The sequence below is a fragment of the Poecile atricapillus genome, chromosome W, assembly GCF_030490865.1.
Source record: "Poecile atricapillus isolate bPoeAtr1 chromosome W, bPoeAtr1.hap1, whole genome shotgun sequence".
Classification (NCBI taxonomy): Eukaryota; Metazoa; Chordata; class Aves; order Passeriformes; family Paridae; genus Poecile; species Poecile atricapillus.
This window is the reverse complement of record NC_081288.1, coordinates 59693567-59713764: the sequence shown is the minus strand read 5'-3', so window position 1 is coordinate 59713764 and position 20198 is coordinate 59693567. Positions and strand designations below refer to the sequence as shown.

The 20198-nt window shown below is 35.6% G+C and overlaps 1 protein-coding gene across 2 annotated transcripts in view; it reads left to right on the top strand.

Annotated features, from left to right (window-relative positions):
* The window catches only part of LOC131591843 (chemokine-like protein TAFA-5), a 407699-nt gene that overhangs the window by 324136 nt on the left and 63365 nt on the right, over positions 1-20198 (top strand). For both annotated transcript variants that reach the window (XM_058862945.1, XM_058862946.1), the window contains exon 3: positions 6906-7033. In XM_058862945.1, the coding sequence (XP_058718928.1) occupies positions 6906-7033 (128 nt within the window). The remainder of the gene's footprint in view (positions 1-6905; positions 7034-20198) is intronic.

The following is a 20198-nucleotide window of genomic DNA, read 5'->3' as shown; positions in this document are numbered from 1 at the left end:
TGATGAAAATCTGATCTCTGAAGGATTCTTTGCTGGCATATCACTGATCAGATTTTTAGTAATTTTTACTTTGCTTACAGCACACTAATTGAATACAGCAGAGCAGAACAGCAGGGGACAGAAACAGAAAACACTGAGTCTTGACAAAAGCTTTCTCTGGGGGTAGGTGTTCCATTAGCATCTCTCATTAGACAGCAAATGCTAACTACCCACAGACAAGGAAGCAGTAAAATCATTCATAGATTGAAAACCATTGACTATGTACAACTATGGATATTCGGACAAGTGCTGAAATCCTGGGCAAAGTTGAAGGCCTGGTTGCTTATTCAAAGCACTGACATTTTAATATTTAGTCAAAAAATGCTAGTTTTGAAGAGACTAGAAGCACATGTATTGTACCTAACCAAAATGTAAATTTTATCAGTATTCATTATTTATTATAACTGTTAGGATGCTTGTTGTGACCCTGTAAAATTTAGTAAATGATAATAAATTTTTTTTTTTCTGCTTAGTGGGCAGTTAGAAAATATATATTATATTTGCTGCATTACTTTTCTGAGCAACCAATTTTGCCAGTTTAGAGTACTGTTTGCCAGTGAGAGGCTGAGGAGTTGAGAGCAAATGCAGAGATATATTAGAATCTCAAATGAGAGCAATTAGAAACAGAAGAATACTGGCCCTTGAAAAGTAAAATGGAAACTGACAAGAGTTGACAGTGAAGCTGATTTCTATGACACTTTATATGTTAGGATAATGCTTCAGTCATACAAATATTTGAACATCTGGATGTAGGCTAATGTAAGGTACCTATCACTATATCAGTGAGTCACGTAGTATTAAAGTTTTTCAAGAACTAAAAAGAGAGAGGCCAAAAAAATACATTCTGGTTTCTACACTAAAAAAAGGCAGGTATCATGTTTCTTGGCATTTAGTCTCATATGCTTTTCATTGTTTATTTATTTATTGTTTGGGGTATCATAATGAGGAAATTCTTCTCTTTGGAGAGACAAACAGGAAAAATGATAAGAGCTGTTGAACTGCATGAGAGTGCTCCTAGAATCTGGATTACACTTCAATTGTTATTTTTGTAATTATTTTTAAGCTGTCAGTATATATTTATTTCACAGGATCTTATGAAGATACAGAAAAACATTAAGTATATCATAAAATTGAACAAATACATGCCTTTCTAAATGCAGTAGTTTAAATTTGGTTTTACGTTTTCAAATAATTTTGTAGTAGTTTCTGCATCAGTGGTTTACTAAGCTTCCTGCATTCACTCAGTTTAATCCAACAATACTAGCTAATTCAGCTAAATTCCTAGGGACCAGTCATTTAACTGGCAGTGGTGTGCCTTAGGGAGTCTTTTTTTGGGATAATATGGATGACTTCATAATTTGGAGATTATCTCCTAGGTATTACCTGCTGCTCCTACATACATATTGTACAAGGTGCAATTTGCATCATTCCTGATAAAGCCAGATTTTCATTTTTTGGGAGGTACAGGTGAACATTGATGGGATTTTCTCAACACAGAGCTTGCAATAAGATTTATCCCTCAGTGGAACTATGATGGGATGAGCTGCAGGAAGAGCCTCTGCCCTGACATTTAATGTTTTACTCATGATCTAGTTACTTGGTCTCAATTTGTAGCTTCTCTGTAGCCCACAGGAGATCACTTTTCCCCATATATTTCTCAACCTCAGCTCAAGCATCCCTCCCAGTCCTGACAGCAAGAGCTAAATGATAAAATAGGTGTCTAGACATTGCCATATTGCTGTTCTTAGAACTAAAGAGTCTCTGGTCTAGATGCCCTATAAATAATTGACACAATATAACTCTGTGAATTAGCAGTGCTTCAATTCTTTTCAGGGAAGCAGAATGACTGCTGCAAAAGGTATCCAAGCTTTGTGATATTTCCTTGTTGTAAAATAGATTGACATTTGGGGCTTTTACACTATTGCAGTCAAATTGCTCTTCTAAAGACAGTTCATGATTGCAGTTTCTTAGAGTGATGTGATTCAGTTTGTCTTTCTGATGGCCTCTTTCCTGCTGCTGGAATTTAAATGTTATGTTTTTGAAAGCATATTACTTTGCATATATTTATTGTTGTTTAATTTTTTTAATGTACACATATTAAAGTACACTCTCCCTGAAGGAGGAAGGGACACAGAAAGGTCTCCAGTCTAGTGAGCACTAAAAATTCAAAAGTTTTGTTTCCAGCTGAGCAACAAATTCTCATGTGACCTTGGTCAAGATGATTAACCTCTGTGCATAATGAGGACAATGAACAGCATTTACCAGTCACAGGTAAAACTAGCTAAACATAGGAAGTTCTGCAGGATGTTTGGGGATCTCTGATAGGTACACAGTGTGTGTGTACTAAATCAGGCAGAGGAGGAAAATGGTCAGAGCAAAAAGCTAGAGTTGAAAAAAATTGAAAAAGGAAAAAATCAGATAAAATTAAAAAAAGGCTGGGAGATGAGTGGGATGATGAAACCAGTTGGGATCATTTGTAGGTGAATAATTATAAAATATGTGGTCCTATTCAATGGTAATGGGGCAAGCGAAATGCACTGAGATGAATGTGTTTGTCTATGTACTTCTAAAGTGGTGAAGCCAAAGGCATTTCTGAACCTTGGGAATCTGCTATGCTGATCAGCTTTCTTCAAAGTTCAAGGAAAACCACGTTGAAATAATACATGAAAGTCAAAGAGGAAATATTTTCTTCCATGTGTATATTAAAACTTGCATTAAATACTAAAAAAATTATTGAAAAAAATAATATGAAGAAGAACATAATTCTGTAAAAAGTATTGGTGAGCTAAGTTCTCATTTAAGAAGTATGTTTCAAAATGTTGTGTTCTGCTTGGAAGAAATTTTACCTAGTCCCTACTTTAATGTATTTTCTCTGCTACTTTTTTTTTTTTTTTTTTTTACTTTATTTAGGCTCATTCATCATGGTTTTGGTTATACTTTATAAATATATAAAAAATTTAGAAATATTCACTTTGCACACCACCTTTTATGCATAAAAGCAAGCATAATGTATTCTGAAATCATAAGTGTCATTATCCAAAGCTGTTTCAATCAATATTCTTATTCAGTGAAAATAAAGTACATTTTTACTTTTATTTCTTAATTCATTCCCCAACAATAAAAAAAAAAACAAACAACAAACTGTAACAATCTGAGTGTTTTAATTTATCATATTTTAGATGGCTGTAAGCTTTTGCATTTATTGCTGCTGTAAAAGACTTATTTCCATTTTTTACTATCACAAACAGTTGATGATTTTCAGTTAAAATATTGACTAGAGATGCAGAGATTGATAATTCCCTGATTATGGGGTGAATTTGGGAAAAAGATATCTAGAAAATAAACCCGATTTTTCATAGGAAATATATCTATAATATTAAACCAGATGAGAGGCTTATTGACAAGCCTTATCTAGTTGCAGTATTTAGCAGAAAACAATCTATGGTATTCTGAAGCACTACTCAGTTGAGCAATCTTAGACTATACTGATCATGAATGGAGACTTTTTATACTAATAACTGGAAATTGATTGCAAGTTTCTCTGTCTTACAAAACAGTTAAGATCACTTTGGTGGGTAGTTTGTCATTATGTTGATACAACATCTGTTTGCATCCAATGCCTCAAAACTGTTTGCATGAAAACCTCTTGGATGGAGTCCATTTGTTCTCCAGTTCCAATGGGAAAGCAATTCTACCATGTGCTGAGCAACGTCAGTTCCCATTAACTCCAGTTTAAGTGAAGAGGCACAGCCCTTCTTAGGAGATGCAAGATAGTGTCAGCGCAGATTCTAAAGCTGAAATTCACTTCCTTGCAGAAGCTCTGCACAAAGCCTGTGCATCATTTAAGTGCCACTTAATTCTTTATAATGGAGCTCAGAGTGGATTTGAAGAAGCTGATAGGCTTTTTGCTGCCTTGTCTGCAGAGGGCTGAATTACACCCCTGGTGAATATACACAGTAAAAAGGCAACTACACTGCCTCAGGAAATACTCTATATTCCTTTGCTTTGACTAGTGCAACTCAGTTTAAATTACTGATGAAAATTCTTTGATATTATGCTGATAAAGTTGCTGTACATTTTGCTCACTTCCTATATTACACTCTCAAGCTGTGGTATAATGTGCAAACCAAAAAGTGAAGATGCAAAAATAGATGTAGTCCTGCAGACAAGAACAGGGCCTCCCTCGTGGCCCTGTGTGCGAGGGCCTGTGTGTTGGTGAGGCTCCTGAAGCAAAGCAATGAGTGGGTGGAGAAGCAGAATTAAAGGGATGTGAAAACCAGTAATGGGGAAGAGAGTAGGGGGGTTGGAAGGGGGCATGGGGGCTGAGGAGGCACAGTTTTGATACTGATCAGCTTTAAACCATGTCAGCTGGCTAGCTTTTCCCTACAAAAGAAGTTCTGATTCTCAAGGCCTAAATGCATGAACTGGTATATACACAGCAGAGAAATGTTTAGACTTTATGCTTTGTAAAATACCCTTGGTGTGTTTTAAATTTGTGTGGATATAGCCAATACCCAGAGCAAAGACCCCATGGATTTGTGATAATAGCAATAGAAACTAAGCAAACACTGAGAGTAATTCAGAGATACTTTTATAAAACAAGATTACTTCAAGTCATGTTTCCGGGAAAGCTTCCTAGCTGAGATAGTAAAGGCAATCTAGTGGATATTTCTGAGGTTTAGCTTACTATTTAGTCTTTCAATTATCCTTCATATTGTTGAAACATTTATAAAAATAGCTATTTTGATATTGTGAATTAAGAAAGATATACATGCAATTAGGTCATATTGGGTGTTAACATTTTACTGAGCTTATTCTGTTAAGCCTGTAACTGGATGCATGCCTTCACTGAGAAAGGACAAGGCTATTTGTTACAGAGGAGGGGTTAGTCTCAAAAACTGGTATGATCCAGTTACCTGTAGAGCAGTACCTCTGGTGCCCAAGTAGAATCCACATTTCTGTGTATTATGTGCTATAAAAACCTAGGAGAATTGCTTCAAAAAATTGTAGTTATGAATCATTTCACCACTGGTTTATATACTACCTAATGAACAGTGCAAATTTTTATGTAGACATTTAGGTGCTAAAGAGGTTTTATAATTAAAATATTAATATGTATTTCAGATTGAGCTTCCACTGAAAGAAATAAGGTTTTGTTATATTGCTAGAGCTTACCAACAGTTATACCAGTGCTGAGGACACAAGTTGTTTTGTGTCAAAATATTGGAGAGGGTTTTATTAAAATATTTTAAATTGCACTTCTATTTCTTGTCATGATCTGGTGGCATTGGGAATTGCACTCTTCAGTAGTTCCAATCAGAAGAAGTCAGGCTGAATCACAGGGCATAAAGCTGCAGCTGCCACTGGGATAAATCCCTGCTTTTAGTCTCCTTGGACCCCAAATTAATTTGGTACAGCATAAACTTCTTGTACTCTTGTTTCACCAAGTATTTCTCCTGTAGTTCTCTCTTTGCTGGGCTTATGATTATTGAAGGTGTGTTATGTGTGCTGGTGTCACACATCAACATAGAGGAATGATCTGTGGCCCTCTGTGTGGAGCAAGTTACGGCCTTGAATCCTAGGACACTTAGGTATACATTGAAGTGGTGAAGCTTTCTTATGGTCCAGCCAGGACGTGGTGAGATGATCCCTGGAGGAACCAAGGACCATTTTCTGCAGACTGCAAGCCTTACAGTTTGAGCAAAAGTTAGTTTGGGAGATCTTAGCTTGTTTAGTGTGAGTATATGGCACCGTGCAAGTGAGTCTCGCCGTATATGTGTCTTATAAAAAGTATCCTAAACACTCCACTCTATAAATATTGTCTTAAGTGAAGAGCGAAAGAATAAGGGAATACCAGATATCAGTAATATTGTTTGCTATTCTATGGGAAGGACCCCAGATACTACAAAAGTGAACTCAGAAGGAGTAGTATTATAGTCCAGAAAGAGGTCTACAGGTATTAAAGCCCCTTCTCTCCCTACCTTGAGGAAAAAATTCTCCTTACAACTCCTTTGCTTTTAATTTATTGCAGTCAAGGCTCCTCTGTTGTTCCAAGAATACATGCTGTGTATGACCTTGACGAAATTTTGCAGAACTGGCTTGCTGGAGACACAAGCATTAAGAGTAGACACAAAACACGTATCACACCAGCTTTCTGTTAGAAACTATCCTAAATAGACTGTTTTTCCCTTGTAGCAATAGGCTGTTTGTTCCTGTCTTTTCCCTCAGTTTATTGTCTTACTCTTCATGATTTTTCCACTTTGCTTCATTCAACACCTGTCCTTCTTGTGTTCCTAGTTTCTGCCCTTGGCAATACCCCTACCATTGCAAATATCACAGAGTTTCAAAATAGCTGTCATTATACTGACCACTCTAGCTGTTTATTACAGCTCTTCTCTTTCCACTGCATGTCTCACGTCTATTTACAGTGTAAGCACTTCAGGATAAGGACTGTCTGCTCAGGTTTGTAGAGAGTCTAACACAATGGATCCCAGTTGTGGAACACCAAAATGATTAGGTAGTATAGTAAGTCTTCAACTGTTAGCCCCCCAACAATGTTTCCTGGATTGGAAGGAGCATCAATTTAGAAAAATAGCCAGTTTCAATGTTCTTTTAATTTATAATAAAGCTGTATTTTGTTTTTTTTTGTTAGTTTTTAACTTTGAAATTCAATTTGTTGGCACAGCAGGTGTTGTAAATAATTTTGCAAATTGCCTAGGGTTGTCTACATCATAAACTATTGCTGAATTATCAGATAATGAAAATAGACAACTCAAATGAGAAAGTGTTTAGAGATAAGTGAAATGTGAATTCTCCTGCCAATTGTTTTTGGTTTTGTTTTTTCTTCTTTCTTTTCTGTTTCGTAGCACGAATTATCAAAACAAAACAGTGGTGTGAAATGCTTCCGTGTTTAGAAGGAGAAGGCTGTGATTTGCTAATCAATAAATCAGGCTGGACCTGTACACAACCAGGAGGACGGATAAAGACAACCACGGTAGGTCACATCTCTGTTCTCTAACTTCAATTTCTTATTCACTTTAGTTTGTTGAAAAACAAGGAGTGAGATTTTTAATTGTTTTTCAGCCCTTTTATGTAAAGTTTATTGTCTCATAATTAATCTGTACGCCCAAGTGTGTATGCTGAAATGCACAGCAATTTTATCACAAAGTACAACATTGAAAAAGATAGCAAAGGAAAATGTGTAATTCCCTTGGTTACTAAGAGTAGATGTTATATCAAGGTTTTCTTATAAGACACCAGTGGCTTAACTAACATTTGTATCCAGCCTGAAGACAGTGTCTTATTGTTTCAACATACACAAACTTTCCTATGCTGTGGTAGTGTGGGGTGTAAAACTCAATGTGTGGTCTGTCAGGATGAAAAGAAAGCTTTCACTGGGAGTTCCAAAGAAAATATTTTTGCGACTATACTGAAAAACAAGTTGCACAGATAGATCTTTAGTTTTCAGTGAGACCTACAGAAAATATAGCAAAAGATCCTTTTTCCCAGCTTCCTTTGGCCCTGGTTTGTTGATGAATCCCTCAGTTCTCTGATCAGGTGTCTTGGGGCATATGCTTGTTGTGAAGCTGAAAGTATATACAACAGTAATAGTTTCTAAGGCCTGTAATGTATCAAACAGATTTCTAGAAAATGTTCTCAAATGCCAGCAATTCTTTGACTTAAAAAATGGAAAAAATCTGAAGAGATATAATAGAGCAATTTTCTGATAGCTTGCTAGGCCTCTTGAAATTATTTCCCCTCCTTATAATCTTTTTTTAGATTTACAGGGAGCTTGAGTGTAATTTAAATAAGTGCAATTTCAAGAATATTTAGTCTTAAAAGTACTCATCAGTACGGACTAAATTAATGCCGATCATCCCCTGCACAATTTCTCTGTCTGAGCAGGAGACAGACAGCAGTATAAAACCTTTTATTGTTTTAGAATCTCTGTATTTAGAAATTTAATATGATTTTCACTTTTTTGAAAAAGGGAAACTAGATAATGCTTCATAAGATACCTACAAAACAAATTTTATGAATTGTGATCACTGTTTTTATGCGTCTGTATTTACCAGATGTAATATTCCTTATGGATAGGGCTATAAAACTAAGCTCATCTCTGAGGTCTTACTTAAATATAGTTTGCTTTTAAGTCTTTTGCATTCAAGTTATGTAAGAGAGACATAAAAAAACAAGGGAAGAAAAAGGTTTTTTATACATAAATGCCAACATTCAGGGCAAGAAGATCTAATACCATAACTTTGGCATACTTGAAATACAGTCTTAAATCTTGTTAATTCAGGAGTATTTTCTGTATCTGAGGTAAACAGAAAACCCGTATACTGTGACACATTGCCAGGTGTCATTTTAGCTCTTTATTTGATGTTTAATGCTAATGGCATGTCTGAGTAATGCAAAGTAAGCAGAGGATCTATCCTTCAGTTTCTGTCTTTAATGAAGTGATTCAGATATGCTTTCAGATTAAACACCAGAAGCCTGATTCTGAACTCTAACTTGTCTCTATAGCTCTTTAATGCTATTGACATGAATGGAATGACTCATGAATTTGATTAATGTAAATGAAATCATAATCATGCCCCATCAGTAAAATTAAGACCACGGCAAGTGTAATATTGTAAAACAGACTCTCCCCACACAGATACATCATTGTCATTGATAAGGAAAGATTTTGCCAGAGACAACTGTAGAACAGCTCTGAGCATAAGCCCTCATCTAACATCAAGCAGTCTTCAACAGTTGGTATCACACATGCAGATACAAAACAAACATGCAGTACTTTCCAGTCAAGCCAGACTAGCAACTCAGAGTGCCTACAGAAGCTCAGAATGCAGAAGGGGGAGAAGGGAAAAAAGACAAGAAGAAAAACAGATACAGAACCCTGCAATAAACTCTAGCCTATAATACAGTGTAGTAACATAGCAAGAATTTACAAGAAGCATGTTCTTTAGCTACTTGGTTGAAGAGTAAGCTTTGGACCATGGTAGTAGATTTGGAAACTGTGTCAGTAAGACGACTCTACGTAATGCATGACTGTGATGAAAAGGAAAAAAAAAAATCTAACAGAAACACTAAAGGACACTATTTACTGTAGCAATACTCTCAGATCAACAGCTGCTAATGCAATAACTGCTATTTCTGCTCCTAATCAGCACACATGTGTTTCCATGCACTATCATGCCATCATGGTATTTAAGTGTACTAGGAACGACTTCAGGCTGGGAAGGGCCAGAAAAATGACCACCAGATAGTATGGGAAAAAAGTGTCCAGACATACTGATTTAGTTACTGTATCCTGTTCTTAAATAGAAATAATTTTGACTGCATCTCCAGCAACCGCCAAATTAGGTCCTTCATTTTTTAATTGTCAATTTTTTAAGAACACATTCATTAATCTAATATCAGCATCCCTTTCCTGCTGATATAGTTTGCATCTTAAAGATATTTTTTGGCAGTAGGTCTTGAGTTATCATACTGATAGTAGATAGTATAGCAGAGATATCAGTGGTAAACGCTGACAATAATTTCTCACCCATACTAAAGTCAGAACAGTGTTGAACTCTGATGGACTGAGACCAGCTGTTGTGATAATGCCAGCTTTTCACATTGATTCCAGGAGGTTTTGTGGAAATGCAGCTTTTTAAGTATTGGGTTTAGAAGCAGTATGTGGAAAATTAGGACTTGTAGACCTTAGAGATGACATGAGCTCCCTTTTAAGGGAATATACTTTGAGAATACACTTGAGAATATACTTTAGGACTAATATGGTTCTTAAAAAGGAAGAAATCAGATTTGTGTTCTGTAGATGAGTTAAGCATTTTCTCTATGAAAATTCTAAGCAAACAGCAAATGAACATATCCATTGCTGTAAAACAAAGGGGCAATTTCTGTAAAATGTTTGGAAAGGGTTGCTGCTTTTTACTTTATATTTTGTGTCAAAATTGTTTACACATTCTATGCAGAGCCAGATTATTCAGCTGGCTGGCACTTTCTGTGATCACCTCTGGAAATAATGCAACCAAATCAGAATTCTCTTCTCACATAAGTAGCAGTGTTTTATATCCATTTTGTGCTCACTTTGCAGAGCTATAAATGACTACACAAGGTGCAAGGCAAAGGAAAATCAGACTCAAAGTGTACTCTAAATGGATCTGGATGTCACTTCTGCCCTGGTGTTCTTTCTACAAGGTGTGAATGAACCAAAGATTTTTCATCTGCTAAGAGGCTTTTAGAATTGAGGACTGACTGGGCTAACTGCCAATCTATGTATTAAGAGGCTGACTGTCAATAGAAGGAAAGAATATGGCAACTTGTAAAAGAAGATAGCAAACGAAGATACTACACAGCTGTTAGCATTTTTAACATACTAAGTACTTTCATATAACAAATGTCCCTACAGTCACTTTAAAATTTCCTGCCTTTAAAAATTTCTTCTCCTTTTTCTATTCTTATTTATTTTCCAACTATTTATTAAAAATTAAGCTATATGATTTTTAAAAATATTTTTTAGTTTTAATAGTGCCAGAAGATATGCCTCTTTTTTTTAAAGAAGTTGCTGAAGGGCCTTTCTATTTGATATTTCAAGTGTAAAACTTGCTTGTGTATAGATGAGAAGATGCACAGTGTATTGTTTTTACAGGGGAGATTAATTTTTAGCACCCAAGTGTATATATGTTGTCAATGATCCATCACTACCTAATTGTTACTTAATTAATTCCTTCTTCTACATAATGCGATTTCAATGCACGGAGCTTAACAGAACATTCATGCGCCAGTTCCTCGGCAGCTAACCTTTTAAACCTTTGCGTTTTTACTGCTAAATTAGCTGAAGTGGGAAATTAAGGAATATGGAGAAGCAAAGAGAGAGCTCACAGTGGATAAAAGGTGTAATTACTCTGACATGGAGCTCGGTGCTTAGCTAGTAAAATTTACTAAGGATCTAGCTTCACCAAGGGACCTGACTTTCTTAATAGAGTTTACTTACACACAGAGCAACTTATCATTCCTCACCATTAATATAAATGACATGCTGGCTGGGTTGGAAAGGCAATTTGTTCCTTACCCTGAAAAATACAATGCATACTGGTATTGGCTGTAATTTAAAGCATAATTTTTTTCAGCACAGCTTTATCATACATATATGTATGATTAAGATAACTCAGATAAAATATACTGGTTTGATTTTTCAGCACTGACTTATGAGCAATGTGTTTTCAGTCATACCATTACATCCAGGTAAATATATATATATATATATGTATACCCATATAAATATACATATATATATATATATGTTTCATATTTGTAACATACTTGAGAATTTACTTTTTTTTAGACTGAAGATCAGCTGGAAATATCCTGAGGCCATGGTCTAATGGTCTGAGCTTGGGAACTGGGAGCCAGAAACTCCTGAGCTCTAATCCTGGCTCTGACAGTGACTCCCTCTGTGGCCTTGGGTAAGTCACTGAACCTCTCTGCCTCAGTTTCCCCAGTAGTAAAACTAAGATTAACAGTTCTTAGCTCCATATGTCAGTGAATCTGGGAGTCCTTACTTAACATTTTAAGAGGTTTAGCAATTCAGATTAATTTAGAAATAAAAATGCTGATATGTATAAACATCCTTATTGGTATTATTCCTGTTGTTAGGTATTCACATAACACTGGTATTCCTGTATTTGGCCTCACCTACATTCCAGCTCTGAGTGTTTCTAAAAATGCATTTCACATCTCCACAGCTCAGCTGATTTCATTTGGTTAAGCTGGTTTTGGAAGTATTTTGAAACCGTGCCAGTTCTAATTCTGTGTCATTCCAGGATACAAACCTACCAAAACAAGCTTTCAGGCAGCACCAGATTAGAGCAGTGAAATGTTGCATGCCTGCCATGCCAAATTAATTTTCACACTTCACTTTTGTCAGAAGTGGTCAGCTTATGAAACAGATACAATAATACCAATTCTTTACATGTCATAGCTGTGTGCTTCAGTGTCCACTCTATAGATCTGTCAGCAATTCATCTACTAAATTCCTTCACTGTCCTAATTGTAACAGGAGAACTATATCTGGACCAAGATTACAGAGGATACCTTTCAGCAGGCTGGTGTATCCCCTCACTCCAGTCCAAGTATTAGAAATAAATTAGGATCCTCAATTTTTCATTGTTTATATCCAACTGTTGGAGAATCAGAATCTTTGGCTATGTTTAACCTATGGGACTATCTTTGCTTCAAAGTCCCATGAGCTTACAGAATGTGAGTTCCTATGTCTTTGCCTTTTCTCTTTCTGTGTGTCCCTCTTCATGATGGCACTCCTGCCACTGTCTTGTGAGAGATCTTAACAGCAGCAGAAAGGGCTCTCACAAATACACTTTTGTGGTGAAATAGATAATTAACTCTTTTGGGTCAAGCTCAGATATACTCACTCTTAATGTCTAGTTGGTTGTCTAGAAATCAGGTTTAAGAAAACCTCAATCTTTATTGCCACTAAGAATCATTTGCATTCTTAAGTCCTCACTTGTTGGAGGTTAATTTTTTCACAAACGGGACAGGACTGCCAGGTGATGTGTCAGGAGTTTTTGTTTGGGTCAAGCTCACATCGATGCCACGAGCAGCAAAAGATCTCTTTGTTACAGAACAATTTATTAGTTTTTCAGCCAATAACATACTGCTAAATCTTGCAGACAATTGTTCTATCCAATCACTAAAAACACACACACATCTTCTTCAAACAATGCTTACTTGTTTGTTTTCTATTAACAATGCATAATACTCTATTATTTAGCTTGAAACCTCCTACTATCTTGCTAAGCATATTTTTCTGTGGCCTTAAGGTCTATCTTAGCCAAGCTTAAAAACTCAACTATTGTTTCATATCCTTGCATATTGTATCTTCTGTACTTTCAGGCTTTGCAGTTGCAGCTAAGTAAGTTCTCCACTTTTTCTTTTCTGAGGCTTTTTTTCATAGCTTCTGAAAGTCTTCTTACCTTTACCATTTCCCACACTCACAGCCAGTTTTGTGAGCTCTGAAACCATTGCTTCACCAAGCATTATGCATCACAAAGTCCTTTTAAACTAACTCAGGTCTCAGTAGTGTGCTTCTGAAATTATTTGATTTTCTGAGACCACACCACATAACTGGAAATTAGCCTGAAATAACTTTCATGTATTAAAACGCTGATGTGCTCTACCTTTCATATATACACACCAAACTGAGAAAGGGTAGAACATGAACACTTTCTCCAGAATACCTTTGGTAGATATTGTTGAGTTCAAAAAGTCATGATATCTGCATCTGTGACTGTACATATTAACTTCCAGAACTAGGTTACTTTTAATTAACATCTCGTTCTAATGTAAGAGCTTATCTATAGAATCAGTCCTAATCACTGTACAGCGCTTCAACTGAGCCTTTTTATAGTTTTGTATTAATCTGATGTTCTCAGTAGCAATAACATAAATTATGAGAAAAAAACAGTTCTTTACATGTTATAACCATGTGCTTCAATGGCCACACTATAGATGTGTATTACAAGACTCAGCCTATTTATTTCCATGACTTACAAGATATTTTAATGCTTTGAGCAGTTTCTATTACTTTCATTTTTTACAGAAGGTGTCCTAATCTAAAAATCTGACATCGACATCATCATCATCATCTTCATCATCACTGACAGTGTTGGAACTAGATTCTTTTCTGTTAATTTCCAAGCAAGGTAGTATGGGAGATGGATGTCACAATTTGCAGAAAATTTAAATATAATGTTTCTAATGATCATATCTAATTCTTGTGTTGGAGAAGAATAGTCCCTTTAGACAATATACAAGCAGAGTGGTAGGATGGTCTTTGTGGCCCCATGTCTTAAGGACTACATGAACAGAGAAATCTAAATAGAAATAAAATCCTTATGAAGCTGAAGCATCTCATGAAGGGGCCATAATATTCATTCAAAATACACAGGTTCTCTTGCATATTAGTAATGCTTCAACTCGTATAGTCTTTTGAAAGCTGTGCACTTCTTTGTCATACCAATGTGTTGAGACCTGCACATTCTGTTTTCCATTATCCTTATCAAAATACACTTCTTCACGTCAAATAACTGATATTCAAGTCCTAAGCCAAAATGCTAGCAAAGATTTTGTGATTTTTGTAGGCTTTAGGTTGAAAGGAGCTGTCAGATACTTAAAGAACCACCTTAAAGAGATTAGCTGCCTTCCTCTGTCGTGAATGCTGAATACTGGTTCTATTGATATTCAGTCATCCACACTGCCTGAAAAGAGACCAAAATTTCTGCTAAAAGTAACTTCTAAAATAGAATGCTAAGTGAAATCATATTATGTTAACATCTCAAATAAATCCTTGGAAGAAATTAGGTAAATCTGGGTTTTGTTCTGCACTTTTAGAACACGTATTTTCAGATTATAATGAATTATAATATACTAATCTCTTTTGTCTTTTTGGAGTTACAGAAAATATTAATGCCTACTTCTGAATGGGCTATTTCAAAGATATTGCAATTACTGTGCAAATAAATAAACAGATTTTTTAGACAGATAGGACTTCTAGAGCTATGTTTTCTTTAAGGATTGCTATTACTTAGCTCATTTTCATATTGGGTGTTCTAGCATTCCATCCAATTTTACTATGCTACCTTAGAGACAGGCCAGCTTTAGATTCAGTGAGGTAAAACTAGTTTCTGATTAATGCTTACAAACTGTGGCTTTTCTTTGTTATATAGATTAATTTATACTTAAAAGCAGTTACTGCACTGTAAAATGAGCTACATTTTGATCCATTTGAGGTCTGAACTGTCTCTTTCAGTAAGTAAATAAAAGGTGTTTCTATACAAGGCAATAATAATATTTTTCAATCCTCTATTTCATGGGTTTGCCAAATAAATTACATATTCAGTAAAAACACCAAGCAAAAACTGTGTTGTTTTTTTTCCCTATACTTTGAAACCAGAATTCTGAAATGTAAAAAAAACCACACCTGCACCTTGGTAAGTTCATTGACTACTATATCACAGTGTGAACCCACACAATAAATTGTGGATATATAAGAATGTTCAAGTGTTCAAAGACTTTAAAAGCTGTATTTTAAGGAATGCATAAATTGTCAAGTTGGTCCTGATAAACAGAAAATATTTGCAGTTGAAATTCTTTCTAAATTTCCTAATTTTCCAGGAAACCAATAAAATAGCTTCAATTTAAATATTCAAAGCTCAGGACAGCTATATTGGCTGGTTCAGGTATCTGCCTGGAAAATATGCAGGGCCATCGAAGAATGTATGTGAAGAGTCTCATATGAGATTTTTTTTATTATTGTTTAACACCCTGGTCACAATTTGCATTTAAATAAGCCTTTCCAAATACTGAAATAGCATGGTAACTGGTCCAAAAATAAGCATATTAAGAATTAGTACTGAGATGGACTAAAAGCAACAGATAAACTAAATTTCTATTACTAATGGTAGTATCAGGGCTTTTTGTGTTTTGACAATTCTTAGCATAACAGATAGACATTCTAAATGTGATTTAGTTTCCTAAATGTGATTTTAGTTTACCATTTTAGTGCATTCAGGTACTTAAGGGTATTGATGGCATCTTGCACAGAGTGAGCATCTGTAACATAGAACCTATAGACCAGTGCCCCTGTGGAGTGACAGCTGGAAATCAGGCAGAAGGTGCTGGTTCACTTATTGTCTGTGTTAAGCAACTAAATCTTACTCCTCATCTGCTAAATCAGACAATTTGAGACAGTGCTGTCCGCTCCTACCGTATATGCTTTGTGATAGATTGATATTGTCCGAAAATTCTGACTTCTTGCATGAATATATCAATTTTCATTTAATAAGTGACAGCAAAGAGAGACTATCTGAGGAAACAAACTCAAAGATTACTTGTGCAATTTCTTGCACTAAGTAGCCCAATACACTGGAAGAAAGGATTCAATAGATGCTGAGTGCCATATGGTTGAACTGAAGGGGACTACAGGATACATTGTAAGTGTGGAAGAAAATTGGTTTAATAATGCAAACAAGGAAGGAAGCTGGAAAGACTAATGCAGAACTTGATATATAGTTTAAAACACTTTTTTTGTGGGCATGTAATACAAATTTATGGAAGCTGGAAACTGGTATGTCATATCAACATCAAGAATTTAAAATGCTAAAATTCTTATACACCCATTTTGCACAGTGAAAATGTTCATTACACAAGTGTTAGAAGCTGAAGTTGTTGCACATGTATATCCATTTTGGAACATTTATTTCTTAAGAATATGCCCAGAGATTTTTGTTAAATCATGCAAAGCAAGCTAGAATTCTTGGACTGAAAAAAAAGCAAGCAGTGAATAAAGAAAATGAAAAAGGTGTTTTAGTTCAGGGATTTTTATAATAACATTTGACACATTATTTCTTAAAACCATACTTGAAAATTAATTCAGAAAGGCCTGTCATTTTGAAAACTGTCATTTCAACCAGTTACTGATGGAGGACCTGTGAACAGTGCATAATAACACTTTACAAGAGTGTATTGATCTAGGTCGAGGTGGCCCAGGAAGTGACAGACTTGTGAAAAGTCTAACAGTATTTTATTAAGAATGGTTTCAAAAGCATAAAAGATATTAAGCTGTTAACTGTTATTGAAAATCTGTGAAAGGTAGACACATACCAGACATTTCTGTTTTCCAGTATTCCCCTGCTCTATTTTCTTTAACCATTTGGATTATAAGTACTCAGTAACATTGTGTCTGCACGTGTTTCTTTACCGTATGGATAAAGTTGCCAGATTTTTGTTCTAGTTAACTCCTGCCCAGGAGGTTTTGTTTTCAGTTTTTGTTTCCTCCTGGTCATATGAGCATATGAGCATGCAGGGGTATGCAGAAAAACAATTCAGTTTACATTGTCATAGGAAAGTGATAGCCCAAAGCTTGGGCTGTTCCCATTTTTCATTAGATCTTAGCAATGTCATTACATGGATGAGACAAGAGGTTGGAAGTGAATAAAACTGACTGATTCTTGATCCAAATAAAGCCAGGCAAAGGTGGGACAGTAAAATCAATCACTAACATATACAATAAGACCTTTTCTTTCAACTGACAGTGCAGCTTTATGGCACTCTAACCAATCTAAAGCCAGACTGTCCCATTCCTATCCTCCTGCCTCACTCTGTCTCTATACATCTGACCTCTGCTTTGCTCAGAAACTAAGTGCTTGTGGAAATGTCTGGGATGCAAAATAGGCAACACTTTTTGCCAAGTTATTTTCAGTCACATCAGCTTCTGATTGCAATACTGCAAATTAAATTATTCTAGGCCAAAAACTATGGAGTTTTTCTGTCTTTATTACATAGTTCTAATGCCTTTGGGCCATCAGCAGTTGCTGATGGATACCTAGTAAGCTTTTTTAGCCAACACTGCTATTCTTTGCCATTTGCACTTAGCAAAGAATTCCAAAGTTGCGTCTGAAGTAAAGACAAAGTGCATTAAATTCATCACTCCTGTGAAATACACCAGCATACCGCTACATGTTTGAGTCGATGTCCATGTCCTTATCTGTGAAGGATGTTGTAATTTTCTGGACCAGGGCTTTTAAAGGTAGCATCTCTGCTTTCTAATACTTTTATTTTTAAATTTCTTTTCTCTTTTATTCTTTTCCTTTTTGTTCCTACCACTTTTCCTTTTGCTCCATAAAGTCCTGAGAATTTTCCCTTACAGAACAATTCTTAGAATTATTAGAATTCCACAAAAAATGAGACATTTTGTGGTGTGGCAGTGTCAGATGTGTAAAAAGTAAAAGAAAGTTGTTGGGGTAATGGGAAGACTGATGCTTAGTTCTTATAATAGTAGAGGTAGCATGTGAAAGATCAGGTACAAGCCAATTGCTGTATTTTTCAAAAGGACATGAGCAAATGTGCCCAACTGTACTATACAGCCAGAAGAGTGGGTACCTATCCAGACCTCCACCAGGACATTGAAATTTCTGTCCCCATCTGACCCCCCAGCTTTGCAGTCTGATTATGTATCTCCAGAAGAAAATTAAATTTCTTCAGACTGTTTTTTTCCAATGTCAATATAAAAATGTATCTATGTTTCATGGAGAGAGGTCTATATCCTCTGTTTTGTTCCCTGATGACTGTCAACTATTGAGCTTGAACAATCTATCTTCAGTTCTCCAGGTGACTTCATATTTGCTGCACAGTGCTTTAGTTTTTGAAAAAGGACTTTAAAAATTGTTCTGATTTGAGATACTTGCCTGGTGATCATGGCATTTTCCTGGAATGCAGGAATGGGAGATTCAGTCAGCTTTGCCATAATTAGATCTAGATGCATCCCAGATGATTAGTCTACCTGATAGGCAAATTATGGATTGTCCTTATTGTCATCATCCTTGCTTGAGTTACTGCCATGTCTTTCCTAATTGATCCTGGTGGTTTACCCAGACTTCATATTCTTGTCTGCCTGAATCTGGAAAATAGTAGAAGGGCCTCAGCTCAGCATGCAAATGAACATCTTTTATTTAATATTAACTCCAGAGAAATCTAATAAACTTAAATTCTAGAAGGCCTGCAAATTAAAAGATTGAATTTGGAAGGTTTAGATGTTTATCACCTAACCTTTTAGGTGGCTTGCCTTTTCATTTCATGTTACCTGCTAAGAGATCATGGTGATCACTGCAGAATTTTCTACTGACTTTTGAAATTTTTTCATAGTCAGTTGCTATTTGTGGAAAAATAAGAACTTGGAGCCTTTAGGGAATCTGAACAGAGGCTGTGGATATCTTGGCTATTGCAGGCAATCCACAGGATCAGATTTACCCATATAGTGATGCAGTACACATGTTCAGTTAAGGCTGGGGGAGCAATGCAAAATGCATTTGAGGAAGGAAGCTTCCAAACATTTAAGTTGCTTTATTTTTATAGTCACATGTCTTTCTTTTTAAATCAAACCATCCCCTGCTACCCTCATTCCAGAAGACAATTTGACACAGCGAGCAACACTGCTTTCTCCTCCATTTCATAAAATGCATTCTTGCACTTAATCATCTGATTTTCAGTAGGCTTTGTTATGTTAAATATCATACCTTTCATCTTTGTTTTTCCTTTGTGAACTGCTGTTTTCCGTCTTATTCTTGATGTAACTATACTGAAATCAATGGTATGGTGTGAAGAATAAATGTGTGTTTATATAATGCTAGCTAGAAGGTCCTCTAATTACAGTATGAATGCTTTCTCAAATGACTGTGTTTCATCAGTAATCTCTTCGTCCTTCTTAATAAATGATAAAAAATATCAGACCACTGGCAGATGTTTAAAATCAAATCAAGAATTCTCCGGCAGCATACTATGCAGCTGTTCTGCTCAAGGAAGTGTGAAAATGTCTCTACCTTCATTGCTGAAATAGTCACACTGTTCTCATTGGGTTGTTATCTGGCTCTTATGAGAACAATGTATATACTTAGTAATGTAGAAATCCACTCCCATTCTATCCCCTAGAAGTAGTATTTTATTTTTCATTTAGGAACATCAAAATTTAACTGGGTCAAAACATACTCTTATGAGTATGTTTAGTGCCAAACTTTTATTTGTTTTTGATTCAACATATGAAATAAAACTCTAACACTAACAAAAGAATAGTTGTCTTTTCAATAGTGAACTTGAAGGAAATAAAGGGCACTGACAAAATCACATTCTCTGAAATATAACATTTTAATGAAATCCAGAAATGCATGATTTTATAATACATTTTTATTTTAAATGCCTCAAATTAATGAACTTTAAAATGGAACAAATTTTGAAGCACCTCCCAAAATGTTGCAGATGTTGCTGACAAAGCAGTCTGTATTTGAGTATTATTCCTATTGGAAGATACAGCTCTGAGCGTATTTGTCAGCTCTTCACAAAATTATTGAAGTACGGGGAATTTGCATAGACATAACATAATTTTTGAAAGGAAAACAAAAAATATCACGCACAAAACATCTGCCATGTAAATGTCTGTATGCGTGCAAAGACTTCTGCCGTGAAACTGAGCATTGCATGAAAATTTGGCACCATAGCTTAGAAGAGTATTGTAGTTAGGCTGTAAAGAGTGAAATATCTGCACAGCAGGGTTTATATGGCTTTTCAAGAAAATCTTCATTACA